Consider the following 27527-nt stretch of genomic DNA (forward strand, 5'->3'; position numbering starts at 1 on the left):
TAATTAGTTATACGATGCCGGTCGGTCTCGTAAGATAACGAAAGAAAAAATGAAAATGTACGATGATTCAGCCAATTTTAGGACGTCCCTTTTAATCTCTATTTGTTCTAGAACTACCTTTCACTTAAATTTCGAATATTTATATTTATGTAAAAGACATATTGACCAATAACTTTAGGTAATTTTAAGGTCACTGATATTTGTTACTTGATGTAAACAATATGAATAAACAGATTATTAAATTGTGATAATATTTCATGATTAATACACATATATGAATTTAACTAATTATTTCAATGAATATGTTCTTATAAATGCTTCAAATATACGATGAATATTTTAAAGGTACCCTTTTAGAGTCGACTACTGAGTACCATCCATAACCTCTATTTGCTTGCATAAGTACCAGTAATACACGTAATATGTGAGACGTACACATTCTTGTTTGCTTCTTTTTATTTTAAAAATACATTATTGATTTCCCTATAAACAAAATATATATGATAATGTTTATTGAAGTAATAAGATTTTATTACAAATATTGTTTTGACCCTAAAGTGGCGCTATGTGCAAGTTGTCCTACTTCCGCTTCCAGTCGAGTCTTTTGGATTTTCGATTCCTTTTGTCGCGCCAGCATAAAACATGGACAATCGTTCTATCTCAAAGAAGAGGAAGGTTGGTGAATTTTAGCAATTTGTAACCAAAGATTCGCAAAAATATAATGCTCTCTGTAATAATGGAAGCAGAAACAAGGATATTTCATCGAAAAATTGGAATATATAGCACGTGAAAGTTGTGGATGACATGGATGCTTTCAGCTGTTATCTTACGTTCGGTTTATATGCTCGCACATTTTTCGTTATAAATATTACAAACATGTCGTTTTCGTATATATTGGAGTTATTTTCACGATTTGTTTTATTCGGTGACATATATTAAGAAGACTTGCGGTAACCTTTAATATTTAGTTAACGTGTCTGTCAACAAATATGTACTTATAGGTTAACTTGAAAATTAATTCATTAGGCGGAGTTTCTAAAAGTTATATGCAATAGTATCGCTGTGTTTATTAATTACTCGTGGCTTTTGTGTAAAAAATTATTTATTTACGACCGTTAATTTATATTTCATTTTCAGTTTGTCGGAGATGGAGTCTTCAGAGCCGAGTTGAACGAGTTCTTAACTCGCGAACTTGCCGAAGATGGATATTCAGGAGTGGAAGTACGCGTCACTCCTCATCGTACCGAGATTATTTTGCTGGCGACTCACACACAAAGCGTACTTGGAGAAAAAGGACGTCGAATTCGAGAATTGACTTCTGTAGTACAAAAACGGTTTAACTTCAAAGAAACCCAAAACATTGAACTCTATGCTGAAAAGGTTGCAACTCGTGGCCTTTGCGCTATTGCACAGGCAGAATCACTTCGTTTTAAGTTAATTGGAGGTCTTGCTGTACGAAGGTTAGTGATCAAATTTATTCATATACTTTTTTCTGTTATGTAAAGAGATTGGTAGTAATAAACATGTATTTTTTAGAGCTTGCTATGGAGTCCTTCGTTTCATTATGGAATCAGGAGCCAAGGGTTGTGAAGTTGTTGTCAGTGGAAAGTTGCGTGGACAGAGAGCAAAATCAATGAAATTCGTTGATGGATTAATGATTCACTCTGGAGAGCCCACCAATGAATATGTTAATACCGCAATCCGCCATGTACTTCTTCGACAAGGTATTTCAGTGAAATTATAGATAATAATTATGTGAAAGATAAAGGCAAATTGGATTTAAACTTTTTTTTATCTTAGGTGTACTTGGTATCAAAGTTAAAATTATGCTCCCATATGATCCTCATGGTAAGACAGGTCCAAAGAAACCTCTTCCAGATTCAGTTTCTATTGTTGAACCAAAGGATGAAGTATTTCCTTCACAACCAACATCTGAGGTGAAAGTACCAAAAGACATACCGCAACCAACACCACTTGCAGTGTAATTTATACAGAAATGAAAATAAACTTTTAAAATAAATATTAAAATTTTATTTCCTCATTTACCACTAAAAGTTGATATGATAACAATAAGATTGTAGTAAAAGAGCAACAAAAAAGGTAAAAGGTTACAGTAAAAATGATCTAATTTATAACCACACAATATAAGATATTTGTTTTTGTTTTATTTATGAAAATGGTCACAGATCATACTTATTCATTTTGTAGTTTGTATAATTTTTTTTAATAGAATTTTGTTATAGTAGTATCAGCTTATATTTTAGACACTTAGTCTAAAATACTTGATCTTACAAGATAAGCTAAATACAATAAACTAAATACTGTTTTATTAGAAAATCCATCAAATAACCCATATCTACATGTAATGAATACATTGACTTATCTAACATTATATAACTATTTTTAGCACGTATTGAATACTTTTTTTTTAAAAAATGGAGTGCACAAGTATAGATGATAATTAAACACCTTTTAACGTGTGTTTAAACACGTAAATAAACACCTTCCCTTGAGTATACAACGTGAATTTATCTTAAAGGTACACAAACACCCAATAGGTGCACGAATATATTACAATAAATAAAAACATACATGCAAAATATATTTGAATACACTCTAAAGATGTTCACTAGAGGGAAAATATATTATGCACTCATTCTTTAGTAATTTAAAATTACGTAGTTATAATCATGTTACGTTATCATTGTTTTAAAAAATATTAAAAATCTAATCAGATAACTTGATCTAATAATTATTTGTATGAAATATTTTCATAATTGTTACTATTATGCATGAGACGTATTCAGAAATTAATGCAGATATTAATGAAAATTTTCAAAAATTATATCTCGATTGTTTTTCAGACATTCTTCAAACAACAAATCATAGACTTACTGTTGTTTTTGATATTTGCACTCATTTTATCATTCAATTATATCAAAGTATTATTGCATGGACCCTAGAACCCTAGGAGATCTAGTTTCAAAAACTGATTGAGCGTTTGGAATTGAAAATTACTGACGAACAGGAGCCATCTGTTGTGTAAGTGACAGTAAAGCGTCAATCATCCGTCGAACTATGTGCGGCACCGTTTCCTTTCTTGAGATTGAAAAGAGTCCATTTCTAAGTTCGTAAAATACATTACGAGTGAACGGATTTCTTTGCGATGCAAGACGCAATTTTAGAAATTGGAAATAAATAAACGGTGTCAATAAACCAGCACGACCCCTGAAAGAGAATAAAAAGAAAAAGATATAGACTACTCTCAATTACCTAGATTAAGATAATCAATATTTGTTATTACATACGTAAATACTAGAAGTACAGTAAATAGTGAAATAATGATCTCCGACAATGCGCATAGGCGTAAAATCTTCCGAGATTGAAATTCAACCAATGATATGATAAATCGTGCTCCCCACCAACTGTTTTGTCCCAAACACTATTAATTAAGAAAAAATAAATGTCAGTTGTTACAATGATTCTGCATAATCCATGACACTGTATTACTATTATATAATTCAGTACCATAACATGAAATTTTTTTACTTACATCCAGTAGCACAAGAGAATAGCTAGCAAAATGCATTAATGCAAATAAGAATATTGGAGTTAACACCACTAAACTCTCATTAAGAAATAACAATTCAAAACGATGCCTACCTAATGTGTTCCTTCAATAAATTACATTATATTAAATAAAAAGGATACAAGTAACAGGTGCTACATATAGGAATATTAGAGAATAAAATAAATAATGGAAGGAATCTTCAAGAAATAACTGCTCCCAAAATTGCCTAGTGAGCTGAACACGTGGCACTCTTTGGTGAAGTCGTAATGCACTAGTTGCTGCACTACTCATTAGTACTTTATAATAAATATTGTATGAATTGCTGAAATATAGGAAGTACAAAATTAATATTTACAGAATTGTAATTCAGAATAAACATAATAAAGAAATACAGTAAAACATCATACCCAAATATAGGAATGATATAACCAATAGTAAATATGATGGTGAAAAGTCTTGTAACCCATAAACCGACTTTAATCTTATTGTCAATAACATGTTGCCTCAATGCATTCCATCCTGGTTCCATGTGTGGTAAGTTTTCAGTCGAACTTGTGCTTGTAGTATCTGCCATCCTGCACATTAAAAGAAGAAACTATTAAATAAAATCACGAATAATTACTTTTAATTCTAAAACGATTTCCAAAAAGTACACAATATGTATCTGTTCAACGCATATTATAATAGAAATGCAAATCGCGTCCCGTTTTCTAAAGTGAAAGCAGTTAATTCAGATGAAACGTTAAATCTAGAACATATTACAAACATTTCAAAATAATTTACTCCATTACGATTTTCGAAAAGTATCATGTCATACTAAACCTTCAATAACCTTATTCTATTAAATTTATTAGTATCCATTAAATCTTAGTCTTTTCAACAGCGTGTTTCCTATTTGAAATCGAGTCAATTACTTAATCCATAGTATTCTAATAAAAGTGTACTTACTTTCTGCAATGATAGATCGAACGATCCTTTGTTTACTAAAGATCTAAATATCTCGAAAAGCACGTACAGAATGTATACACGTGATCGAATTCAATCGACTAGGGCATTTACGCAAATTCACTGCCCACGTATACTTTACTAAAGTGTGTTTTAATAATTGCCCTGAGTTTCGTTTTTAAGATTCCTAATTTTCCTGGTAGATGGTGCGAACGATCCATCGTAGCGACTACTTCTTTTCGACACCATCGCTAGAGGGCTATACGCGATGATCGATTCTCGCAAGATCTGCTTAACCAACAATTATTCAAAAAATAAAATTGACGCTCGTATTTTTTCGCATCTGACAACGCGCCAACGAGGGAACAAAGTTTATTCTTCTTATTACATTGAACAGGTTATGGAAATGGTGTTAGCACTTGTTATATAAGCATACTTTCTGTAATAATAATTCTTTTTTGTATGTTTCAACATCTGAAAGCATATTCTGATGTTTTTTACATTGACCACTCAATTTACATTCTGTTCCATTAAAATTTCAGGTGTCCATATAACTAAATGCTAAAACGTGGTATTTGGTATAGGCAAAGCGCACATTAATTATTCCTATTTTACTTTTAAATAATTACGAGCACTAATAACATCTACGCACTAATAAATTACCATATGCAAATTTAAATACAGATTTTTTATTTTTTTGTGTAATTCAACAGCAACATCGTGACATCAGCGAGAGCTAAGTCCACCCAGAGGTGGATTTATATAGATATTTCAACCACTCGTTACGAAATTCCTCATCATCGTTGATGACAGAACCTTCCTATATTTATTTTCAATAATGAAAAATCAGCAATCCAAATTACAAATACGAGGCATTAAAGAATTGTTGATTATCCAAGAATGTTTGCACAACATCGAACACTGTTAGGTTAAACGTTTCGATCAAGGAAAAATCACTTGGCTGTGACGCATCATTAGGTATTTTTAAGAATTCTTTCCTGGACCTTATTATTGAAACAGAAAAGAAGCAGTAAGGTAGGAGTAGGTTTATCCTCTTACTGAAACTGTTGTTAAGTATTTGCAACGTGTAGAAAAATCTAGCTGTAAACCTTACATATTACGTGTAGTAGCCCTTATGCAGCCATACACATTGCACATACGTAAATACATATATAATGTCGCGATCTATTTACTGTCGTTCTAACAGAGGCCCTAAATACTCTAATCGATACGAAACGCAATACGTTACTTACTCGTTATAAACTCACAACTCAATACAAGCAACAAGTTTCGAAAGAACAACGCTTATCTTTATGTAACTCCAGCGTTGACACTGACTTTTGACTGAGTGTATATCGAGAAAATATATTTAATGTCTGCTCATTTTTGTTTTATCCTACGCAATTTGAAAACGCTACTTTCATGTAGCTGTATTATATAAACACTCGTTAGAATACTTTCTAATATAGTTATAATAGTAATATCTAAGTACGTAGATAAGTAAAGTATTAAATAGATAAAATACAAAGTAGCAGTTTAAGAAAATGTGAGTCTAGTATAACGGTAGAAGACTTCCGCTTCGGACGAGAGAAAAAGTAGCTCAAGAGTGATAGGGGGGTAGAGAAAACTTCTCGACGTGTCCGTACTAATCAGTTCCTCACTCGCAAACGTGCATGTAGCATGTTGGTCCATCTCTTCTGTGAACTACATACGTGAACGTTCTAAAAAATTTTGATAAAATGCTCTTTACAAGTTCAGTCTGCGCTATAATCGCGAGCGCTATAATGTATGGCATTCCACGAGAGAGATGGCCTTTTTTACTCGAGATGCTTGTTAGTAACATAATGTTAAGTTTACTAGGTGTTAAAGAAACGATTTCGGATTGGATATACGCTAGATATAATAAAAATGGTAAGTTGCAGGAATATTCAATGCATCCAAGGAATATTATCGAGTATCGCATATTTTCAAAATTTATACCGCGCGCATCTGTTGCGTCGTTTAATACTTCCTCTTCATCGTTGGAATTTTCTTAGCATTTTTATCGAAGTTCATATGTGTAAATTGTGATTATCTTAAGATAAAAATATTTCGAAAATTTACATTTTTTATTTAATATTGAATAATACAATACTATTTGTATATCACTGTAAAGTATGACACTTAAATGTTTTACTTGCATTTCATGAATTTATGTATAGACTCAGCTTATTTTATTCTGAATACGCAATCACGGATGCATGCTAAGCAAATTAATTAGGATTGATTTCGAATTTGTCATTCTTGTATCCAATTAGTTAAAATTGATAATACATTTGTAGCTGTGTGACAAGGAATAAATGAGCTAACGTATCATCATTTACTTTTAAAGGAAACGTGAATGGAAGAAATAAAAATATGAAACAATACATTTTTATAAGAAATTAAGTAATTGTTATCTTTTTTTCAGAATGTCCAATTCAATCAGGCAGAATTGCAATTGTAACTGGAGGTTCAAGAGGAATTGCTGTTGAATTAGTTAAAATGCTTTTAGAGCTTGATATGGAAGTAATAATAGGTATGTTTACAAAACATTAAGGCTTTTCAAAAACAACCTTACATAAAGGGAATGCAATGTATTGATCTATTTACTTCGTTACACAATGTTGTATAAACAGTAGTATATTGTATATGCGCATACTTGATAAGATTGACATATTTTTCAGCTTGTAGAAGGACTGTTGCTGGAGAGAAAACTATTAAACAGATTAGAGAATCTGGTATTAAGACTGGAACAACAAAAGTGTATAAGTTGGATAATGCCTCTTTAAAGTCTGTAAAACAATTTGCAGAAGAAATCAAACGAGATTACAAAGAAATTCATGTTTTGGTTAATAATGGTAAGACATGATTTAAAACTTACGATTTTTGCTTATCTCATTCTGCATGTACAATAGAAATATATTAATACTATTTCTTTTTTTGTAGCTGGTGTCATGTTTTGTCCTTATGAAGAGACAGAAGATGGTTTTGAACAACAATGGGGTGTAAATTACTTATCACACTTTTTATTAACAATCCTTTTACTACCATTGTTAAAGGCAGGTGGCCTTCCACAAAAAAGTAGTAGAATTGTTAATGTTTCCTCTTGTGCTCATCTTCTGGGTAAAATTAATTTCAAAGATATTAACAGCAAGTACATATCATATTCTGTTTCATTCATTATTGTATGTAATCAGTATTTTGATATTAAAAGCTTATCTTTATGTACAGAAATAGGTTCATTACTTTAAGTGCATATGCACAAAGTAAATTGGCACAAGTAGTATTTACACAAAAATTGCAAAATATGTTGCAAGAGAAGGACTATAATGTACAGGTTTATTCTGTACACCCAGGTGTAGTACTCACTGAGCTTTTTGTGCATAGTTATTTATGGAAGATTAAGGCGCTTCTACAATATTTCATTAAGGTAAATATATTTTCAAATAATACCTAATTAAACTATTTAATAGAGAACAATAATAAGCAAAAGTATTTTTTAGACTCCTAAAGCAGGAGCTCTGTCCATTGCATACGCTGCTGTGAATCCAGCTATTGAAAACAATGGTGGTGTGTACATTAATAATTGTCGTCCTAGTCCTGTTAATCCTGATGCACTTAATCCATCTATTCAAGATCAATTAATAGAATTATCCTTGCAACAAGTAAAACTAAATAATTTGTCTCAATATCTGTAGCAAAACGTATAAATGATTGTTAATTCCTTTGAATTCTGAATATTTTATAATCTAGGAAATCACTATTTATTACAGGCTAAAAATAATCGTATCTTTTTATAAGAATGAAATTTTTAAGCATATAATAATATTTTATAATTCGTTTATTTATATTTTATATTGCTAAGAAAATCAATAAAAACTTACAATGAACTTATATAAAATTACTAAGATCGTAAATTTAGAAAAATGTATAACGTATTTGTTAAAATAATTTCATTACTTGCATCTAGTTGCTGCAACAAAATCATTTATCATTTATGATAGCTTACAAACATTTGCCCCAAATCTTTAAATATAATTATTTGAATTATTTATTTTGAAAGTATCATGTGCTTAATGTATTATATTATTTTTTCATTAAGTAATAAATAGACTAAAGGTCTTACAATATTCATTTTCATAAGTTTTTTTTTACATAAAAATCGAATAATTTTTAATTTAGTTACAGCTTTGATCCATTCATGAACTGATATGTCTTCATCAGTATAATTATTTTACAAATTCTTGTTCATATTTTGTTTTTTAAAACTTGTAATATGTATAACAATAAAGTATTACATATTATAACTTGAAGCTCTCTTTTTGTTAAGACAGTTATATATAAATCATGATGACATTACCGCAACAAAATATACTGTATCATTGTACATTTAAAATAAGGCAAATACATGGTAATATTTTGTAAAAACTAAAAATTACATGAAATATTCTAATATTTTCCACGTGTGTAATTATAGTGTGATACTAGTATAATTTGCTTCAGCTACCGTTAAATATACCGGTTCCAATTACAGACAGTAATTTTAAGAAAAAGGTTTATGGGTAATGTACAATTTTCATAAATTCCATATTTCATTTAAAACTAGTGATTATAGGAAATTAAGAAGTATTAATATAAAAAAATAATGTGCTTGTATAATTGTTTTAATAAAAGAAAAGCATAGACAGAAAATACGTAATTATAGAACTTATATGTATATAATTATACACTTTCAAAGTATAAAAAGTTATAAAGACTAGAACAATGTGCTAATAAAATTATTATTGGTACAGTAATATTAGTAACAGATATCTTATTTTGTATAATATAAATAATAATGGTAAAAGATTTATAAATTATAACATTAAACAATACATAAATGGAACAAGCAATACTTATCTGTTCAAAAACCATAGATAAAATCTTAATAAATACAACGAAACTTTGGTTGTATAAGTGCTAAGACAATTTGAGAATTTTGTATACCTATCATAATTAGCAATATTAGAGTAAAAATGATTAGTAACAATTTTCATTAATTATTATGTGATAAAAACACATAAAAATGCCTGCCTTTTAACATTAATTTTACCTTTACAGCAGTATAATAAACACTTAGAGTATATTGCACATTTAAAAAAATTCTGGATACGATTAGGCTTACAATTTTTAGTAAAAATCTTATATTCACTGTGATGACCTCGAATTCAGTCACCAAATATGAAATATCTATTTGTACTTTCTGACATAACAAAAAATACTATAAAAAATATAGCATAATTTCATTTATGAAAACATTGTTAAATGCCCAAACACAGGCCCCCAACTTATTTATTATCCATATAGTGCAATCATATAAAACCATAACAAAAAAATTCGTTAGTTAATACCTATGAAAGCATACTATTTTATGAACAAATACTTTTCAACATATTTAGAGTTTACTATAATTTTAAGTATTAAATACTTTTTGCAACAAAACTGTTCATATAATCTGTATGATACAACACTAGATACTAACATATAATATCAAAACTGTGCTAATAGTGGAATCCACTTTCTTTGTTAGTTATGAAAGATTGACTAATACATTCAATCTCCACATTCTGTAAAAACTGTATGAATGATCTAGATACATATTTAGCAACTGAAATTACATATTCGTTCAATGACTTAATATTATATATAAAAGCTACTTAAGAAAGTCGACTACAACCACAGTTACTTGTATCACCAATTGATGTTGTCTTCCCATTTATGGAAGTTGCATTTGTTTCATATCTAGGTAGTTCCTTACTACGGGCTTGCTAAAATAACACATTAGTTTACAATGAAAGAATCTTTAAAGGACAATATATTATTCAATTACCTCCATGAGCTCTGCTGCAATTTCCATAAACAGCCGTTCTACATTTTCAGCTTCTTTAGCAGAAGTTTCCAAAAAGTACATTCCATGTCTTTGTGCAAAATCTTCTCCTACATGTGTTGGAATTTCTCTATCTTCTCGATCAATTTTATTACCTATAAATTAATTACATATGATTAGCATATAACCATGATATATAAACACTATATCATAAAACACTTACCTACTAATATCCTAAGAACTTTGTTACTTGCATATTCCTCAATTTCTCTCAGCCAATCTGGTAAACAGTCAAATGTAGGTTGACAAGAGATATCATAAACTAAAATCAAAGCATGAGCTGATCTATAATAACTCTGAGTTATCGAACGAAACCTTTCTTGCCCAGCAGTGTCCCAGATTTGAAGCTAAAAGAAAGTTAACATTCATTACTAGCCGAATAAAATTATTCCAAAAAAGTACATACCGCTACATTGGATGAATCATAATGTATTACATCATACGCATACCTTAACTTTCTCATTTTCTACTTCCACAGTCTTGATCATAAAATCAACACCTATTGTTGCACCCTGACCAGGAGGAAACAATCCCTGCAAACGAAACATATTTATCAATAATGCATACTGCATAACAAAAACTACGAAACTTATTAATAAATAAAACAATCAGAATGTTGGTAAAACAGATGGTGCACACACAGAAACGTCTCAAGTGATGCAACGAACTGTATTTATCGATACGTAATGTTCCGAATGTTATCAAAACAAATAACGCAATAAACGAAAATCGTGTATATACCTGCGTAAATCTGCGCACGAGACAAGTCTTGCCGACGCCCGCGTTTCCCACGAGCACAACTTTAAAGAGAAATTTATAATCCTCCATCACATCCGTACCGTGTTACGGTCAGGAGTCCTGCATAAAACTAACGATACATTTGTGAGCACGGCGCGTATGTACAATTTCCACGAGCGTTCACCTTGACGGCGACTCGAACGCGCACACAACTCTCAAACGAGACGCACTTTTCTTTTCGAACGCGCGAAACAGAACTGTTCACGGCATTATTCTTCGTCTGTCGTTTCTCCGCGGTTCACTGAACACACGGCGTTCCATTTTCACGAAGGGAACGAGCTCTCAACAGAAATCCCGACTGACTTTCCAGACACTCTGCCATTCTGTCAAAATGACGTTTTCCTCTGTCCACCGTCGTTCAGTTATGAAGTTGCCTCGGTTTAGAAATAAAATACAGTGAATTTATGCGTGAATAGAAGAACACGTGAGACTAGCGCAATAACTGTTTGTCTTTCTTTGGACGTAGGCATTATATGAAATTATTTACGAGAAAGAGCACACATAACAGTCTGGAGATCATTTAAGAGATAATTCAAGACCTCTTCAGTATTAATTTGTATCTACTTCGTATTTTGTTTTACTGTTGGTAAGTGTATTGAGAGGCGGGGTGATTCAAATTCAAATTGTGTAAAAAACTTGCAACAGATTTTTATGATTATAAATAACATCATTTCAACGGTGCTTAGGTCTGATTCATAACACAAATATTGAATTCCTTCTGCGTAAATTAATTCAGTGCCATTAGACTCTCTATTTTGTACGGGAAGATTTCAAAGCTGCAGCAATTTAGCATTCTCATTAAATTTCAGTAGTAAGCGATACTTTGTCGCTCAATCGAAACTATTCCCAAAGTCGTATTAATGAAAATACGCCCAAAGGCTTCCATGTTGCTCACTAGCGACACCCTAAAAAACTGTGGAGCTAACGAATACTAAGCAAACCGATTGTGTGCGTGAGAAAATTGTAAGGAAGCTCGTGATTGGTCGTTCACCGAAATTCAACCGACAGAGGACGAAATCTGACCAATCCTGGTGACTGTTAAATGCTCGTAATCCCGTTAGGAGGTACAAAGGAATGGTAGCCATTTTACGTGGATATCCCGTTCGGCGTAAGCAGTAGTATCCGCGTGATTATCGCGAAAAGTCAAAATAATCGTGGTTCGGGATATTTCTGTTATTCGAAATGCGTTAAAAACAAAGGTAAATGTCGATAAGTGTTGGTTTTAGTGGGTTTGGTGGCGATCGTTGCCGCGTGTGAAGTCGCGAAGCAGCCTGATGTCGTTTAAGTACGGTCGTCGGGCGTTGAGGAAAATCCAGATGCGTGTTAGCTATTCGCGTGCATTTAGGTATTTGTGTCGTACTTCTAGAATGTGCGTAGACGTTTCGGTGACGATTTAACGAAAAGTAGCCGCGGAATGCGTGAAACTAGCGAACGAACGGGGAAAAAAATCAATATGTCTTGTCTATCAAGTTTTCGTAAAAAGGTTCCAGATAACATTACATAAATAGAAACAGTAACGCGCTAATTTCCTCTTATCGACTTGGCCGCTTTAAGGTCAACGATCGCTACTGACGCGATTTCGGTGGAAACGAAATCTTGAGAAATCGCGAAACGTGTCTAATCATTTCTGCCCTACATATTCGAGAGGCCAGTAAAAGTGGAATAGTCTAACCATAGAAAGTCAAACGAACAACATTGTATAAAATATTTCCCACTGGTTTCTTCCTCTGTGACGAATTTGTTATTTTTTATAACGATTTTTTGAGTTTATCAATGAATATGTGTGTATAAAATGAAATGAGGTTCATTCTACAAATCATTAAATCATAGTAGTCATAAATCATAGTAATTTGTTAGCTCATAGAGTATATAAATGTATATAGTGTGAATATTTCTGAATAATTTATTTCATTATTTAGTGGTTTTTTAATAGTGTTAGAATCTATGTAACAGAGTTAAGAAAGAATAATTGAAGTTGCATCATAAAATTGAATGTTAGCTTCTTGTTGTTAGATTCAATATGTTTTTTAAATAAAAGTTGAATAAGAGACATGTGTTCACTTTTATTGCCTTCCTATAAGAAAAATATTGTATGGGTTACTTAATAGTTGTTTTTTGTGTGTTGTAGTGTAGTTACTACTGTCAATCTGACGAAGAATAGTTGCATTTGTCAACTGGCAACAAAATACCATGACATCCGCAAAATCTAAAGAGATAGCAGATGAGTATATCTCATCGCTGTCTGATTTAACAATTAACAGCAAGCCATTAATTAATATGCTGACTATGCTGGCAGAGGACAATATTGAGCATGCACCAGCAATTGTTCAAGCTGTTGAGAATCATCTGCAAAAGGTTATTTATTTATTGTAGTCATAGAATAATATAAATTGTTTTGTACTTTGTAAAGTTTATAATTTATGTATATATTTGTTTCATATTTATTTTTTTACTGAAATTTATTTCTGTTTATAAATATTTTATGTCAATGTATTTTTACCAAATGTATTGAAGCTATGTTTCATACCTTATTATGTGTAAAATATAACATGGATAAAAAGCAAACAAAATTGAGTATAATTTAATCTGTCATAATAAGAAAAAAATATAGTACACATTTTTGTAATAGTAGCTATGCATTAATGTTGTCTGTTATTACCTTAGTATCATGAATAACATGGTATGAAACAATAGCTGCAATTCTTTAGTATTTCAAGTTAAAATATAAATAACATATGTTTTGTTTCAATAGGTGAGAAGCGATATTAAACTACCTGTTCTTTATTTGATTGACTCAATTGTGAAGAATGTTAATGGAGCATATTTAAACCTCTTTACACAAAACATTGTTAATACTTTTTGTGGAGTGTTTGAAAAGGTTTGTGTATAGATATTTCTCTCAGCCATAAATCTATCTTACTCTTGGTGATGCTATAAGATAATGATTTAGTCAATATTAGGTCATTGTACCTTTACTGTCTTGTTTGTAACATTGTGTAGAGGTAGTTTTCTTCATAAAATGGTAGACTTGTATCAAGTTCAGAAATAGTAATGTTTAAATAAATGAACAGGTGGATGAGAATACGAGAGCCAGCATGTGGAAGTTGAGGCAAACATGGAATGATGTGTTTCCTGCAAAGAAGTTATTTTCTTTGGATGTACGGGTGCAAAGTATTGATCCTGCCTGGCCAATCACTGCCTCTCCTACTAGTGTTTCTTCAGGTTCTATTCACGTTAATCCCCGTTTCTTTTCAATGGTAAGACAAATTGATTTACATATCTTCTTGGTATATCTTTTTACCAGAAAATCCTAACCTAATACATTTTAATTACTTCCAGCCCCAACAATCAGCAACATCTATTGTATCACAACCAATTGTAGCGCCTGTCAAACTGCCTCCGGGAGAACCTGTAACGCCCACAGAAGCAGTAATGCGAGAACAATTGTTAAAGAAACAAAGAGAATTGATAGAACTACAAAAGAAGAAAATTGAATTAGAGTTACTTCAAGCTAAAGCTAATTTAGAGCAGCAACAACGGCAACTTGACAAACAAGCTGGAAATTTAAAAGCAGAACTAGTAAGTGAAGATGATTTCAAACTTTTTTTTAATATCATTAAAATGTAACAAACCATATTTATTGTTCTAAAAAGGTTGCAGCGACGGCGCAAGTTACACTGAATACAGAAACAGTTACGCAAGGAAAACCTGTTACGTCCACTGTGCAAAGTCAAGCGCCAAAACAAGTAACAAAACAGGTAGTTATTCGAACGATATATACTCATATTTGCGTGTATGTAATATATTTACATTATTAATATTTCGTTTCTTACCTACAGTTTCCAGCAGCAACTGCTTCACTTCTGAAAAACGCGGGAACGAACAATGGTCCACGAATAGCGCCAGCTAGTAGTATAGCAGTAGCATCAGCTAAACCCGTGTCGCGTGATCCAAGATTAAAAACGACTCCGACTCAAGATGTACCGGTTTCAAGCGTGGATCCTCGGCAGCGAATTAATACAACAAATCAAAAGGATACTCGGGGTGAAGGGCAAACGCAGTTAGCGGCAAATACAAACACTGTACTTTCAGATCAATTAAAACAGCAGTTACTTTCGAAACAGGCTGTGACTAGCACTATCAACAAGTCTCCGACAAATCTTGCCGGCTCCGATACTGCGACGATAAACGCTAGTAATAACAATAATGCTAATACGAACCTCAACAATAATAATAATAATAAAAATTTCAGTGGTAACGCAAATAAAGATGCTGTGTCGCATCGAACAAGTCAAAAGAAAGACCCTCGATTGTCTAGTAATAGTAGTGGTAACCTAAACAGTAATATTTCCAAAGGTTCTCAAAGTCTGTCTGTGGGTAGTAATAGTTCTTTAACGTTATCTGCGGGCAATAGGGGAGGTGGGAGTAACGATTCCAAGTTGAAAGATTCAAAGGGCTCCAATTCACGGAGCTCTTCGTCTTCGACGATCGACAAATCTTCCACTTCTTCCAAATCCTCGCACAGAAAGTTAGGTAACAAGTCGCGATCTAAGCAACCTCAGACATCTCCAAGTAAGATACCGAAAATCGACAGAGACGTCAGTCCTGTTCGGTCCAAATCTCGTGAGAAAGACAGTGGAGACAGTTCACCATCCTCGCGTACCTCTCCTCAATCCTTTCAAACCTCTAAAAACCGAAAGAAGAATACGAAATCGAGAAAGCGCAGTCCAAGCCCTCCATATAGAATTCCCAGGCGTAACGATGCGAAATCCAATTCAAGTCTAAGCAGTTCCGGCGGCGTTACCGAGGAAGAACAGTCCGGTTCGTTAATAGTTTCTCCTCCTCATCCACCTACGTTTAAAGAAATTCGACCAAACGCTAGACAGAGAAATTACGTAAGGCGAAACAAGGATGGCAGTCTTAGTCCTGAACGTTCTCCAGTGAACGCTGGGAACGCTCAAGTTTCTGTGGAACCAACTCTTGAGTCATCCAGCAAAGACGAGGATTTAAGAGCAACCCTGCCTCTTCCAGGTGCAACTGCTTCTGTACCAGAGAAAAGTGAGTCGATAACTTACATTTTTTTCTACATAACTACTTTAGATAGAATTTATTGACTTGACTGTTGATTTTATTTTATTTAATGGTGAGTTCATTTGTTCAATGCATAATCCTGGTGGACCCTGGAACTCACCTTGCTTTTTTCAGCTACTACTATACTTATTATATGAATTCCAAGATTTTTAACGGTAAAATGTAAAAATATTTCATTTATAAATAACATGTAATGCTTTGTTCTTGTCTTGAGCAATCTTTCATTTTTAAAGAGGATACAAAGATCCTATGTACTGGTAAAATTAAGTATATGTATAGTGATTAATATGCGATAGAAAAGTTATTTCACTGTATTTTGGAATTTTTTCAGAAGAGGACTTAGATTTGCGCGTGTTGCCCCCGGCAGTTAATGCCAACAAGAGACAAAGTTCGGAGCATATTGAATCGGCTTTGACCAAGAAGACAAAGGCCGAAAAGTTTGATGCGTGTGTATTGTCTTCCTCTTAATTGTATAATAAATTCCATTTCATATAGGTATTACTAATATCGTAATTTTCCTAACTTTACAGATTATTTGGAAACGAAGATGTCGACTTGCGAACATTGACCCATCCCAAAGCTGGACGTCCGCCAACACCTCCTCCACCTGTAATATCAGGTGAAGATGGCAAAGATGGTTGGGCGAAGCTAAAGACTCCGTCAAAGAATGACAGAGAAAAACAAGCTAACAATGCCGAGGATAAACGAGATAGCAGAGATCGTAATAGAGACAGATTAGGTAGACTAAGACTTTACAATAAACTACCAGATGATCCCAAAGAAAGGAGAAGAACACTTTCAAACGAGGATCAAGATAACAGACCAGGTCGTCGGGGCCGAGAAAATGATAAGCCCGATAGAAATGAGGATAGGAATATTGAAATAATAATGAAACAAGCTGCCGAGCAATTAAATCAAGGCACCATTACTAAAACACAGTATAATACTCTGATACAAGAGGTTTTGCATATGAGCGAAGATCGAAAATTGAGAGCCGCGCAACGGAAAGAAAAAGAAGTAGGCTCTATCGTTTGGGAGAAGAGTATAACTTTAGATATATCTGGGTCAGGTGATCGTACGTCTACCTTCAGCCCATCGAGCGATAAAGAGGTGATAAGAAATAAAGATCACCCTATTCCAAGGAATCCAAATGGCCCACGATGGCAAAGTCAATCGTGGCCACAGCCAGGGCCCTGGGCTCATCCTCCAGGACCACCGTACGGCCCACAAGGACACTTTAATTCAGACTTCAGGCCCGTCGGTCCATGGCAGAACCCAAGACACTTTGGCCCAATGCGACCTGATTACCAATACCATAGTGGTTTCAATCATAATCTTGGTCCAAATCCTCGTCTAGGACCAGGGATAATGGGGCCTATGGGCCCCAATGGACCGCTCATGTCAAATCTATTACCCAATGGTCCTATTGGTCCAATGGGCATGCCTAACCCGCCTATATCGCTGCCAGGAATAAATGGGCCCGGAATGATGATGAATAATGGACCAATATCAAGTCTAATATCGAATCCAAGCATAGCATCCTTGAGTGCTTCGAGAAACGTGTCGCCAACCTCCACCTCGAAATACGATCTTGAGGATGGCGATCAGAGTTATTCTACTACGCTGTTGAAGAATCAGAGTCCTCACAGCCGTGAATTACCGCCACCAGATCCAAAATTGCTGGATGAAATTGCAAGGGATACTATGAAATCTATAAACATTGATAATATACCACGTGAAATTAGATATTATGGACAGACTGGTGTAGTCTTTATGAATTGGGACGACCCAAGAGAAATTGGATTCCAGGACGGTATAAGAAGAATTTTAATCGATGACAAGGATACTATTACGTGCGCATTTAACGATCAGTACAAAGAATTTATGTATGAAGGCGAAGTTCATAGGTATGTATACTAATATAATGTTTAAATATTTGTTTAGTCCTACACATTCTTTTAATTCTTAGCCTTGAAGTAATATAAGCTGAAACTAGTAAATATTTCTTAAATGTTTACAGAATTAAGTTGGGTGCGCCTACAAGAGAATTATACGTAGACGATCGGTGGTATGAGTGTTACTTCGGTGGCATGCCCGTAACGATAGATCTTGGCGGTAAAAAAGTAAGCATTAAGTTGGAAGGACCCCCGCCTCAGGTTAAGATTGGTACAATAAAAAGAACAGATTTGGTGGTAGCCAAAATTAATCTAATTATTAATGCTCGGAATATGGTTCCTGTATTTCTGGACGCAAAGCCACAAATGTAAGTTCATATATCATATTATCGTAAATTTTAGCATAAGAATATGCGCGATAGAATCTTAATAACACTTAATTTACTTTACAGATTTGAAATTGAGGGGAAACCTCACACGCTCGAATTTATAGACTCGTTGCAAACTGTTCTTCTGAATGGTCGACCCTTTAAAGTCGAATTCGGCGGACTGCCTAAACCTATTATTGTTAGAGATAAAAAGCATTTCATTAGATTTTCGGTATTGCCCAGAGGTGTTCGTCCTGGATACGTTAAAATCGCAGGTATGAGAGGCGAGGAACCCATCGAGTCGCCGCCTACTCCGCCACTCTTGACCCAAAAACCCAAAGTCGATGCTACTTCTACTACCTCAACGCAATTTTCTACCGTCGAACAAGAATCAACGTCGCAAGACGGTTCTGATCTCAGATCTACTCCTAAACCGGGTAAATATTGTGTTCGCGGAAACATATTATGCATGGAGTGTGATAAAGGGACACGGGCGTGTAAGTTTGACGCACAATATTTCATTAATCTTGTAGCGCAAATTGGCTTCCTTTCAGATTTGCAGTTGGATATGTTATCCTCGGTTCTGCCATCCGCAATGGCACCAGCATCCGGTTTATCGTATCAAGCCGAGCCAGTGGAAAATTCTCCTGCAGCTGCTCCGCCGTTGTCGTTGCCATTGAATATGAACGAATTGTTCCAGAGATTAGTTGAAACTGGTATTGTACCGAACCTTACAGAACAAAAGAAACCAGAAGAGGAGGAAAAGAAAGAGCCAGAGATTATTCCTGTTTCGTTCGACAAACCAGAGACACTCAAAGTGTAAGTATAGTTTGAACAAATAGAAATTACAGTAGTTCTTCGTGTTTCAATTTTGGTGTATTTTCATTTATTTTTCTTTTCTCTTTTTAGTAAACAGCCAGCCATTGCCACTGCCTTGTATAGTGGGATGCAATGTAGCTCCTGTGGTGCTAGATTTGCGCCTGAATTAGCCACGCGGTATAGCCATCATTTGGATTGGCACTTCAGGCAAAATAGGCGGGAAAGAGATTCTGCGAGGAAGGCTCATTCGCGACCTTGGTATTATGATGTTAGTGATTGGATACAGTTTGAAGAGATTGAAGATTTAGAGGATAGAGGTAAACCTTTTTTCTGTAATTCCTATAGTTCACGGTGATTTGCACCAGGCAAAATATTAAATTTCTTTTGCTTTTGTTCTTTTTAGCACAAAGTTGGTTTGAGACAGAGAAACAGACGGCAGATACAGAAGGTATTACTGCGGAAGATTCTCCTCAGGAAACGTTACAGCCTAGCGTTCCCACTGGATCGGATGAGGATTCTAGGTGTCAGGTGTGCCATGATGCATTTGAACAGTTTTACAATGAAGAGAAGGAGGAATGGCACTTAAGGCCTGCGATTAATTTCGAAGACAAGAATTATCATCCGCTATGTCTCGATGACTACAAGGTTAGTCTTCCCTTTTTTTTTCTTTAGTGTTTTGCGTTAAAATTTTCCGTCATACGTTTCGTCAATTAAGAAATATAAGTTTATTAACGAATTTTCTATTTGTTGCATTCTTGCAAATAATTAGGAAAAGAGCCTTATGGTATGTGCTTCTTAATAATTAATGTTCGTATATTGCACTAGCAGAAAGTTTCTTTACTAATAGATATAGTGGAAGTAAATTAGGCACTGAAAAAACGTAATGTACAGTTGCAATACATTTGTTTTACTTTGCCTTAGTTTTTATAGAAGTTTTTCCTTTTATTGTATATTCATTTTTAGCGTTCCTGTAGATAAGTAGAAATAGCGATAATCACTTATAAACAAGTATTTTTACATCATTTTAAAAAGTGTTACACTATACAGCAAATATATTGAAATATAAGTAACTCCTAATGGTATCGGAGCTATTTATTTTCGAAATTTAAAAGAACACTGACTTTTTGTTTGTGTCCAATTCTGTTGCACGTTTATAATTTTCAGTAATATGTAACTATTATTTCAGTTACGTATTATTTATCACAGTTGAAATCGCTAATGATTTTCTGTTTTTCTTTCACACTATTTAGAGAGCTCTGGAAAAATCTGCGTTAGCGCTGGAGGAAACGATTGAAGAGATGGAAGAGGAAAAGAAAGAAAGCTCCGACGAAACATTCGCGGAGGAAGGTAAAACCGAGGAATTAAATATGGAAACAAATACTGAGGTTGAAACGATAGAAGCGTCTGATAATGTAGTAGAAGATACTGCTCAAGAAGAAACTTCTGAAGTTGAGAATAAGGAAGAAGCGGTTAATGTAGAGAGCGCAAACGTTGAGCAAAGTGATAAAACAGAAGAAGATCAAGAATTAGAGCTGAATACCGAGGAGAGTAGTAACATTGAAAATGCTGAGAAAGAGGTAACGAAAGAAGTAGAAGAAGAGACAGAAAATATAGATCAATCCTTCGAAAATATTAAAATTAAGGAAGAACCGATCGATGAACCTGAGGAGCAATTAGAAGAGGAACAGTTTGATTTTAGTAACGTTGAAGTTAAAGAAGAGCCTGTTGAGCCAGAACCAGGTATGTGTTGAATATTTTTCAATTTTTTTCATTTCAATTTATAGTAGTATAGCTAATTTATTTGATGTTGTAATCATTAATAAATTTATGAAATAACCTTGCAATTAGAACCTGAAGAGAGCGTAGTCGCTGAACCTGCGACAGTTGACACAACGTATGCTGCCGTGAAGAGCTCCATAGATGGAAACGTAGAATTGGATTCTACACCTGCAGCGATTCCAGCAGCCCCATCCCGAATTAAAATTAATATCACGAAACCGTTGTGCATCAATAAAGAGCCAGAAGAATCGAAGGAAAAGGAGAAACCAGTGGCTGAGACGCCTGCTGAAGAGGTAACGGAACCTTTGGTGCCTGCTTCTATCAAGCCTGCTTTACAAGGTAGAAAACTGTCTAATTTACCCCCTGTGGATAGAGGGCAAGAGTTATCAGGACTCTGCACGATTATGTAAATAGTACCTGTAATATATTTAAAATGTGTCTGTGTGCGAGCTGCGAATGATTGAATGTGATTTGTTTAGCGCTACTTAATTCTAAGTATTCATGCATTGTACATCACATTTTGTGCAACTTATACGATGTGATGTATCTACTACAGATTTTTTTGCCTTTTTTTTTTAATCGTACCATTCATTTTTCTGTACTTTAATATTTCCCTATTTTTTTTTCGTTTGCATTTCGTATGCCCGTTTTTTAGCTAAGATATTTCTATCTTTCAATTACCGATTGTGGTAAGAAACATTGATCGCACTTTATCTGTCTGCTTTCGAACATCATGTCGTATAAGTTAATGTATACTGTGTAAACGTGTGAAATTGTATGTGTATGCGTGTATATTTTAGTTCTTTTTTGTAATTTTAATTAAGCGGAAAAGAGAATGAGAACTGTGTACATATTTAATGTAATCGAGACGAGTTAATTAGAGCGAGATGGTGTAGTAGCATTCCCAACACGAACAGTGCAATTGCATTTCGTGACGTAAGGATGTCAGAAATGTAACGTTGATATGCACAAGAGACTAAGAATTTCATACTGTTTGTACTTTGTAAAAACATTCAAGAGATACCCGATGCATTATTTTCTAGAGGTATCGTCCGTATTTTGGTTTTACAAAACAGGAAACACGAGGTTCCGCGAAGAAGTAACACGAGAGATTACCCAATTCAGTTAGGTGTACAAACAAATTGTGTGATATAAAATTGTTGATTATTGTGTACATAAATACCAACATTAAAAATAATCTCGACGATATTGGGTAAGGAAGAAGAAATAGTTACTACTAGAGGAGCATTATTTTGTTGTATAAAAAAAAATCTTGTTGATTATTCGGGGTCTTACTTCCTTTGGTTGCTTATTTATGATCCTAAATTTACCTTTCTTAAAATATCCCTTTATGATAGTCATTGCTGGAAAAAAAACTTTAGAAGTTTAAATTTGAACTATACAAATATTTGAGAAAATAAAGAGGTATTAATGAATAAAAAGTTATTTAGTTGAGATTTGTCTCGATATTCAATAAAACTTATTTTTAGAAAAAAAATATATGTATTAAAGTTACTATTTAGTCCTTGTCCTTAGCATAGCAAAGTTTTGTAACATGAACATAAATTCAATAAAGTTGTGTTTTCTTAATGCATGAAAACATTGTTCTCTGTTCAATCAACCTTACCCTCCAGAAAGCAACAGAACAGTAGAGTGAAAACTACTGAAACACTTTTATATAAAATGCGTTTTCTTTTAATGGGTTTGTGTAAATATACTTTACCCTTTTTCCCCTAAATTCTATTTAGTTATTGGGAAGAATCAAATACACAAAGATCTTAAAATATTTATTCATAAATTGCAATTATGTGGCCATCTAGGAAAGGGGATAGTGTCTTTAATGTTTGGTATACCCAAAAGACATTGTAAAAATCTTTCAAATCCCATTCCAAAACCACCTGTTGGGGCATTACCATGTTTACGAAGTTCTAAATACCAAGAAAGATTAGATGTCAAAGGTAATTTTGATTTTAGTATTTCATAATTATCTTCGCGCATACTTCCTCCTACCAACTCCCCTACCTCAGGTGCTAAGAGATCCATTCCAGCAACCTTTAAAGAAAAGTAAAATATACATGCACTGTGCTTACTATTTACAAGCATCAGGTTTCTTATTTCAAATCCCTCACCTTTGACGTATCATCTTTACATTCTTTCATATAAAAAGGTTTCTCCTCTTTTGGCCAATTTATGACAAAGATAGGAGTATTGTTGTTATGTTTTACTAAAAACAATTCTTGCTCTTTAGAAAATGCAGACCCATATGTAAGAGGCTGGTTTAATTCTTTACTATTTTCCTTTAAAATATTAACTGCTTCATCATATGTTATACATGCAAACTTTTGGTTTAACCACTGTGGTTCTTGACCACCAATCGAATGTATATCAGCAGCACCTTTATCAACTACATATTTAGTGATGTATTTTATCAATAATTCAACTTCATTCATTATATTATGAATACTATCTATAAATGCTAGCTCTGCTTCTAACATATAAAATTCAGATAAGTGCAGTCTTGATTTAGAATTCTCAGCTCTGAATGTTGGCCCAAAAGTATATACTTTTGTAAGAGCTCTGAAAGAATTTAGAGATTTATATGTACACTTCCAAGATTCTGCTATTTCCTACTAATGATCATCTACAAAATTTTGCAATTTAATCACCTTGCTGCAATTTCTAAATGCAACTGGCCAGAAACTGTTAAGAAAGCTTTAGTGTTGAAATAAGTTTCTTCCTCTGACATACCCTCTTTTTTCATAGCTTTCAGTATCTCTTTCGAGTCTGGTTTTACCATAAATAATTCCCCAGCCCCTTCGCAATCGTTTGAGGTCAGAATCGGTGTATGCACATGAACGAAACCTCTGTCACTGAAGTAATTGCTGATAGCTAAAGAAGCTAAATCTCGTATTCTCAATAAACTGGAAAAACTTCTAGTTCTTGGCCTAAAATGCAAATATTGCCTAACATACTCCTCAGAATACTGTTTCCTTGGAGCAAAAGGATATCCATCCATAACATCGCATGTACCAATTACTGCAACGTCGTTCGCGTGCAATTCCACCCTACCATTAGGAGCCAAAGTTAATTCTCCTTCTGCCATAATGCTACAACCGTAACTTAAGTCATCCGGTTTGGTAGATTTTGGTATCACAATTTGCAATAAATTTGGAGTTGATCCGTCAGAAAGATCAACAAAGACATTCTCTTTCATCTTTCTAATCGCCCAAACCCAACCCTAAATTAAGAAATAGTACGATAACTAATATAAACGATACTATACGCTCATAAGTAAGAAAATATGAATGGAAAGAAAACAGTTCTTGTGTTTATTACGAAAAATCGAGCGTATTACGGGAAAAGTGGAGGCGCTATCAAAAAATAGTGAAGCACGGCTAACCTGTACTTTCATACGCTTTCCAACTGCTTCTTTGAAATTAGCATCAGATATTTTTGACATAGTGTGAACATTGCACTTAGCAGCATTGAGGTTTATGGACAGCAACCTTTTTACGAATTTCGAAAACATCCTAATAATAGCCCCTCTCGTGATAGCACTGAAGCTACACAATTGCACTTAACAAGTACAAAATGGAGTCTCGGTAGGAGGATCTATTTAACAGCCGGATCTTGACATCTATTTCCTTGATACGTATGTTTCAGAGATCAGGCATTTAATTCTGATGAAAAATGAACCGAAAGTGATAATGATTTTAATAAAACAGGAGTTTTTGATGGTATGATAGTTTTTGTTGCTGTGTAGTAAAGTATGTGCCATGTAATTTTTAGCTATTAGTTGATATATTTATGATCACTATGACTATTATTTTTTATTATGAATTCATTTAAATAATACTGATAATAGATTTATCCTATACTTCACCAATGGATGGACCTCCCAAGTGTGTTCGTAGTAAGGACAAGGGGTTCGTGGATTCTTATCTTTTTAGATTCTAATAAGACACATTTGCTGCAACAATGACATAACTAAAAAAATCATCATTTTTCGAGAGATGAGACAATAACTTAATTTCACGCAAGAATGAACTTTTCTATACCAATAATTCTGAAACAATTATTTTTTAAGTACGAGTTGACGAAACTTCCGCTAGATGGCTATAGCATTTCGCTGTCCATGTCCTGACCATATTTTTTAAATGCTGTTTCTGGGATAAATAAACAATCCTGATACTTTCTATTACAGTATAATAACTTACAGAGTTTATATAATAATTAAACAGCCTCGAATTGTGAATAAATTAATAAATAAACGATTTTCTCAATTCCTGTAGTTCAATAAAAATTTTATTGAGTTTATGTCGAATCTAATTCAAATTATTAATCGAATAATTCAAGATTACATATAAGTCATTTATTTATCGAACACGTATATCAACGCTCCGTGGTCCATAAATTAACTTCTCTTTCCTGTATTGCAACACGGATCACTTGAGCCGAGTGTATATCTGTTCGATGATTATTTTCAAACTTAGAACGTCGGCGATTGTCAACACAGAGTACAACATTTTATTCGATAACACTTGTTCCATATTATTTTATAATCAGACATCAGTATATAATATATATATATATATATATATATATATATATATATATATATATATATATATATATATTATCATGAAGAATATTTCTCGATAATATTTCGTCTTTATACGTCTCCTGAAAATTCGTAATTGATCATGTCCTAAGGTGTTCCTGTTTCTTATATACGTAGCGATTAATATTATTTAATGTTAATGTACAGAGGCCCTTAAATAATGTTTCCCCGAGAACAATGCACCTCCGTGTACGTCTGAACGACGTTACTTTGTGCACTCCACCGGAAGTATTACCTTCGCGTCAATTAAAATCATTATTCTGAAGGAGAAAGCCACTTGGATGAAGGTGTATGATAACCAGAAATTGCCAACGTAATTATTTCGGGTCAGGGGAGAGAAAATCTCAAAAGTTACTTGCCACGTAAGGTTCTCTGGGAACCGGAAGTGGTTCTCCGAAATTCGTAAATATAATATAATATTCAGACCAGATACTTCAAATTGCAAACTAACAAATGTTTAATTGAAATCTCACGGGACAAGAGACCTTCGAGATCTTCATTTTATATTCATATGTCTTCCCATTGCACCCGGAAGCCTTCCGTCGGCCATGACGGACCATTCCCTCGATATCATCAGCAAAGAATTTTTATTATAATCTTAATACAAACACTAACACAATATATTATACAACAATAATATTATACCTATTATAATATTTATAATCCTTATATAAATATTATAGCACTGGTATACATTACCCTTACAACTTGTATTAAAATTATAATAAATCTGACAAATTTGACACTGAATTCGCCTCGTCTTAAAGCGCCCTGTCTCGTTTCGAACTTCTCGAATACTCTCTATCGATGGATATCGCTTCAAATCTATAATAATGCCTTATCCTTAAAACGTGTGTCGTTCTCAAACGGTAGCGAAGCCCCTAGAAAGCAAGTAGAGCTGGCCTTTCGATGCGTGGCATTGTCAGACCGCTTAGAAAGAAACAAACGCGTCGCTGAAACACGACGTGTTTCATTTGAATACAATACAATGTCTTCTCGTTATAGGCTCGTGGCAATGTCCACTATATCTTGAAATTATTTAGAACGAACGAGTTTTGCTTACAAGTACTGCCATTTATATCTCTGACAAGAGAAAAGAGAGCTATCGGTGCATCGGTTCACTTAGAAATGTATCCCCTATTGAAACCTCGTTGGTAAGAGAGCCTATAACGAGAGAATACTATAACAATATCCTGAAGGGAAACTGCAGTGCATCTCGAGATGCACTCTGTTTCCTCTCTGTTTCGAAAACATAAACTTACAACAAACAGGCGTGGGTTTTTATTACAAAGACAAGGCTAGTTGTAAGCCCTCACGATTTTGACTTTCATTGTTAGCGATTATATGGAAACGATACAGAGGAAGAGCCAACTCTTCAACGATGGTGTATCTTTGCGTTCACAAGCTTAGAAAGCTTTTGTTTTCTAAGTCAAATGATTCAGAAGAATTTCACAATTATTGAACAATGTTCTAGAATACTTTTTTTTAAATAGAATCGTGGTATACTGCATGGTATTTTCATTTGACGGTGATGTAGGAAAAAATACTCAAAGTCCATCGTAGAAGGGTTGAAATTTAAAATTATCAGATGATAAGTACACATATAAATGTTAGTGCGTTCATACTAGGTGAGAAGAAATAAGATTCCTTATACTAATTTCTTATCAACAGTGCGCACTCCCTTTCAGATTTA

The 27527-nt window shown here is 33.7% G+C and overlaps 7 protein-coding genes across 10 annotated transcripts; 4 read left to right on the forward strand and 3 right to left on the reverse strand.

Annotated features, from left to right (window-relative positions):
• Positions 1 to 586: 586 nt before the first annotated feature.
• On the forward strand, positions 587 to 2028 carry Rps3 (ribosomal protein S3). The gene is made up of 4 exons (XM_076381064.1): positions 587 to 675; positions 1138 to 1460; positions 1537 to 1724; positions 1801 to 2028. Exons 1-4 carry the CDS (start codon positions 643 to 645, stop codon positions 1983 to 1985), a joined length of 729 nt encoding a protein of 242 aa, XP_076237179.1. The 5' UTR covers positions 587 to 642; the 3' UTR covers positions 1986 to 2028.
• A 139-nt stretch (positions 2029 to 2167) lies between these two features.
• Positions 2168 to 5905, reverse strand: Kr-h2 (transmembrane protein 33-containing Krueppel homolog 2). 2 transcript variants are annotated; one of them, XM_076381063.1, is made up of 6 exons: positions 5770 to 5905; positions 3979 to 4146; positions 3712 to 3893; positions 3554 to 3621; positions 3309 to 3442; positions 2168 to 3228 (listed from the first exon to the last, which is right to left on the reverse strand). In XM_076381063.1, exons 2-6 carry the CDS (start codon positions 4143 to 4145, stop codon positions 3015 to 3017), a joined length of 765 nt encoding a protein of 254 aa, XP_076237178.1. In that variant the 5' UTR covers position 4146; positions 5770 to 5905; the 3' UTR covers positions 2168 to 3014. The 2 variants fall into 2 exon arrangements, with proteins under 2 accessions (XP_076237178.1, XP_076237176.1); XM_076381061.1 differs by lacking the exon at positions 5770 to 5905 and adding an exon at positions 4520 to 4945.
• Positions 5906 to 6026: 121 nt separating this feature from the next.
• LOC143180965 (retinol dehydrogenase 12) lies at positions 6027 to 8511 on the forward strand. Its single transcript, XM_076381060.1, has 6 exons — positions 6027 to 6427; positions 6966 to 7073; positions 7222 to 7395; positions 7484 to 7691; positions 7769 to 7967; positions 8041 to 8511. The coding sequence occupies exons 1-6, from the start codon at positions 6256 to 6258 to the stop codon at positions 8233 to 8235; spliced, it is 1056 nt and encodes a 351-aa protein (XP_076237175.1). The 5' UTR covers positions 6027 to 6255; the 3' UTR covers positions 8236 to 8511.
• Positions 8512 to 9395: 884 nt separating this feature from the next.
• Positions 9396 to 11763, reverse strand: LOC143180438 (ras-related protein Rab-30). The gene is made up of 5 exons (XM_076380164.1): positions 11205 to 11763; positions 10913 to 10996; positions 10627 to 10810; positions 10407 to 10558; positions 9396 to 10344 (listed from the first exon to the last, which is right to left on the reverse strand). Exons 1-5 carry the CDS (start codon positions 11289 to 11291, stop codon positions 10234 to 10236), a joined length of 618 nt encoding a protein of 205 aa, XP_076236279.1. The 5' UTR covers positions 11292 to 11763; the 3' UTR covers positions 9396 to 10233.
• Positions 11764 to 12345: 582 nt separating this feature from the next.
• Positions 12346 to 22496, forward strand: Pcf11 (Pcf11 cleavage and polyadenylation factor subunit). Of its 3 annotated transcripts, XM_076380042.1 has the most exons (17): positions 12346 to 12460; positions 13390 to 13616; positions 14014 to 14139; positions 14333 to 14518; positions 14601 to 14840; positions 14915 to 15019; positions 15101 to 16319; positions 16684 to 16798; positions 16883 to 18259; positions 18373 to 18615; positions 18700 to 19052; positions 19170 to 19434; positions 19525 to 19751; positions 19838 to 20079; positions 20204 to 20218; positions 20685 to 21174; positions 21283 to 22496. In XM_076380042.1, the coding sequence occupies exons 2-17, from the start codon at positions 13452 to 13454 to the stop codon at positions 21621 to 21623; spliced, it is 5709 nt and encodes a 1902-aa protein (XP_076236157.1). In that variant the 5' UTR covers positions 12346 to 12460; positions 13390 to 13451; the 3' UTR covers positions 21624 to 22496. The 3 variants fall into 3 exon arrangements, with proteins under 3 accessions (XP_076236157.1, XP_076236158.1, XP_076236159.1); XM_076380043.1 differs by lacking the exon at positions 20204 to 20218; XM_076380044.1 differs by lacking the exon at positions 14014 to 14139.
• A 491-nt stretch (positions 22497 to 22987) lies between these two features.
• On the reverse strand, positions 22988 to 24781 carry Asnrs-m (asparagine--tRNA ligase, mitochondrial). Its single transcript, XM_076380045.1, has 4 exons — positions 24614 to 24781; positions 23880 to 24451; positions 23343 to 23790; positions 22988 to 23265 (listed from the first exon to the last, which is right to left on the reverse strand). Exons 1-4 carry the CDS (start codon positions 24740 to 24742, stop codon positions 23005 to 23007), a joined length of 1410 nt encoding a protein of 469 aa, XP_076236160.1. The 5' UTR covers positions 24743 to 24781; the 3' UTR covers positions 22988 to 23004.
• On the forward strand, positions 24515 to 25507 carry LOC143180144 (uncharacterized). The gene is made up of 4 exons (XM_076379677.1): positions 24515 to 24597; positions 24676 to 24815; positions 24877 to 24950; positions 25079 to 25507. Exons 1-4 carry the CDS (start codon positions 24515 to 24517, stop codon positions 25193 to 25195), a joined length of 414 nt encoding a protein of 137 aa, XP_076235792.1. The 3' UTR covers positions 25196 to 25507.
• The last annotated feature ends 2020 nt before the right edge of the window (positions 25508 to 27527 follow it).

The sequence above is a fragment of the Calliopsis andreniformis genome, chromosome 6 (genome assembly GCF_051401765.1).
Source record: "Calliopsis andreniformis isolate RMS-2024a chromosome 6, iyCalAndr_principal, whole genome shotgun sequence".
NCBI classification, from domain to species: Eukaryota; Metazoa; Arthropoda; class Insecta; order Hymenoptera; family Andrenidae; genus Calliopsis; species Calliopsis andreniformis.

Coding starts and splice junctions, on each gene's coding strand:
- Rps3 (XM_076381064.1), top strand. CDS start 643: ATGGACAATCGTTCTATCTCAAAGAAGAGGAAG. Junction 676..1,137: donor CTATCTCAAAGAAGAGGAAG/GTTGGTGAATTT, acceptor TTTCATTTTCAG/TTTGTCGGAGATGGAGTCTT. Junction 1,461..1,536: donor GGAGGTCTTGCTGTACGAAG/GTTAGTGATCAA, acceptor TGTATTTTTTAG/AGCTTGCTATGGAGTCCTTC.
- LOC143180144 (XM_076379677.1), top strand. CDS start 24,515: ATGAATGGAAAGAAAACAGTTCTTGTGTTTATTACGAAAAATCGAGCG. Junction 24,598..24,675: donor GGAGGCGCTATCAAAAAATA/GTGAAGCACGGC, acceptor TTTTTGACATAG/TGTGAACATTGCACTTAGCA. Junction 24,816..24,876: donor AAGTACAAAATGGAGTCTCG/GTAGGAGGATCT, acceptor CGTATGTTTCAG/AGATCAGGCATTTAATTCTG.
- LOC143180965 (XM_076381060.1), top strand. CDS start 6,256: ATGCTCTTTACAAGTTCAGTCTGCGCTATAATCGCGAGCGCTATAATG. Junction 7,074..7,221: donor TGATATGGAAGTAATAATAG/GTATGTTTACAA, acceptor CATATTTTTCAG/CTTGTAGAAGGACTGTTGCT. Junction 7,968..8,040: donor TTCTACAATATTTCATTAAG/GTAAATATATTT, acceptor AGTATTTTTTAG/ACTCCTAAAGCAGGAGCTCT.
- Pcf11 (XM_076380042.1), top strand. CDS start 13,452: ATGACATCCGCAAAATCTAAAGAGATAGCAGATGAGTATATCTCATCG. Junction 18,260..18,372: donor TATGAAGGCGAAGTTCATAG/GTATGTATACTA, acceptor AAATGTTTACAG/AATTAAGTTGGGTGCGCCTA. Junction 19,435..19,524: donor AAACCAGAGACACTCAAAGT/GTAAGTATAGTT, acceptor TTCTCTTTTTAG/TAAACAGCCAGCCATTGCCA.
- Asnrs-m (XM_076380045.1), bottom strand. CDS start 24,742: ATGTTTTCGAAATTCGTAAAAAGGTTGCTGTCCATAAACCTCAATGCT. Junction 24,452..24,613: donor GAAAGCGTATGAAAGTACAG/GTTAGCCGTGCT, acceptor TTCTTAATTTAG/GGTTGGGTTTGGGCGATTAG. Junction 23,266..23,342: donor GTAAAGATGATACGTCAAAG/GTGAGGGATTTG, acceptor TTTTCTTTAAAG/GTTGCTGGAATGGATCTCTT.
- LOC143180438 (XM_076380164.1), bottom strand. CDS start 11,291: ATGGAGGATTATAAATTTCTCTTTAAAGTTGTGCTCGTGGGAAACGCG. Junction 10,811..10,912: donor TAGAAAATGAGAAAGTTAAG/GTATGCGTATGA, acceptor ACTTTCTTTTAG/CTTCAAATCTGGGACACTGC. Junction 10,345..10,406: donor TTGCAGCAGAGCTCATGGAG/GTAATTGAATAA, acceptor GTGTTATTTTAG/CAAGCCCGTAGTAAGGAACT.
- Kr-h2 (XM_076381063.1), bottom strand. CDS start 4,145: ATGGCAGATACTACAAGCACAAGTTCGACTGAAAACTTACCACACATG. Junction 3,894..3,978: donor TATATCATTCCTATATTTGG/GTATGATGTTTT, acceptor CCTATATTTCAG/CAATTCATACAATATTTATT. Junction 3,229..3,308: donor ACTGTACTTCTAGTATTTAC/GTATGTAATAAC, acceptor ATTCTCTTTCAG/GGGTCGTGCTGGTTTATTGA.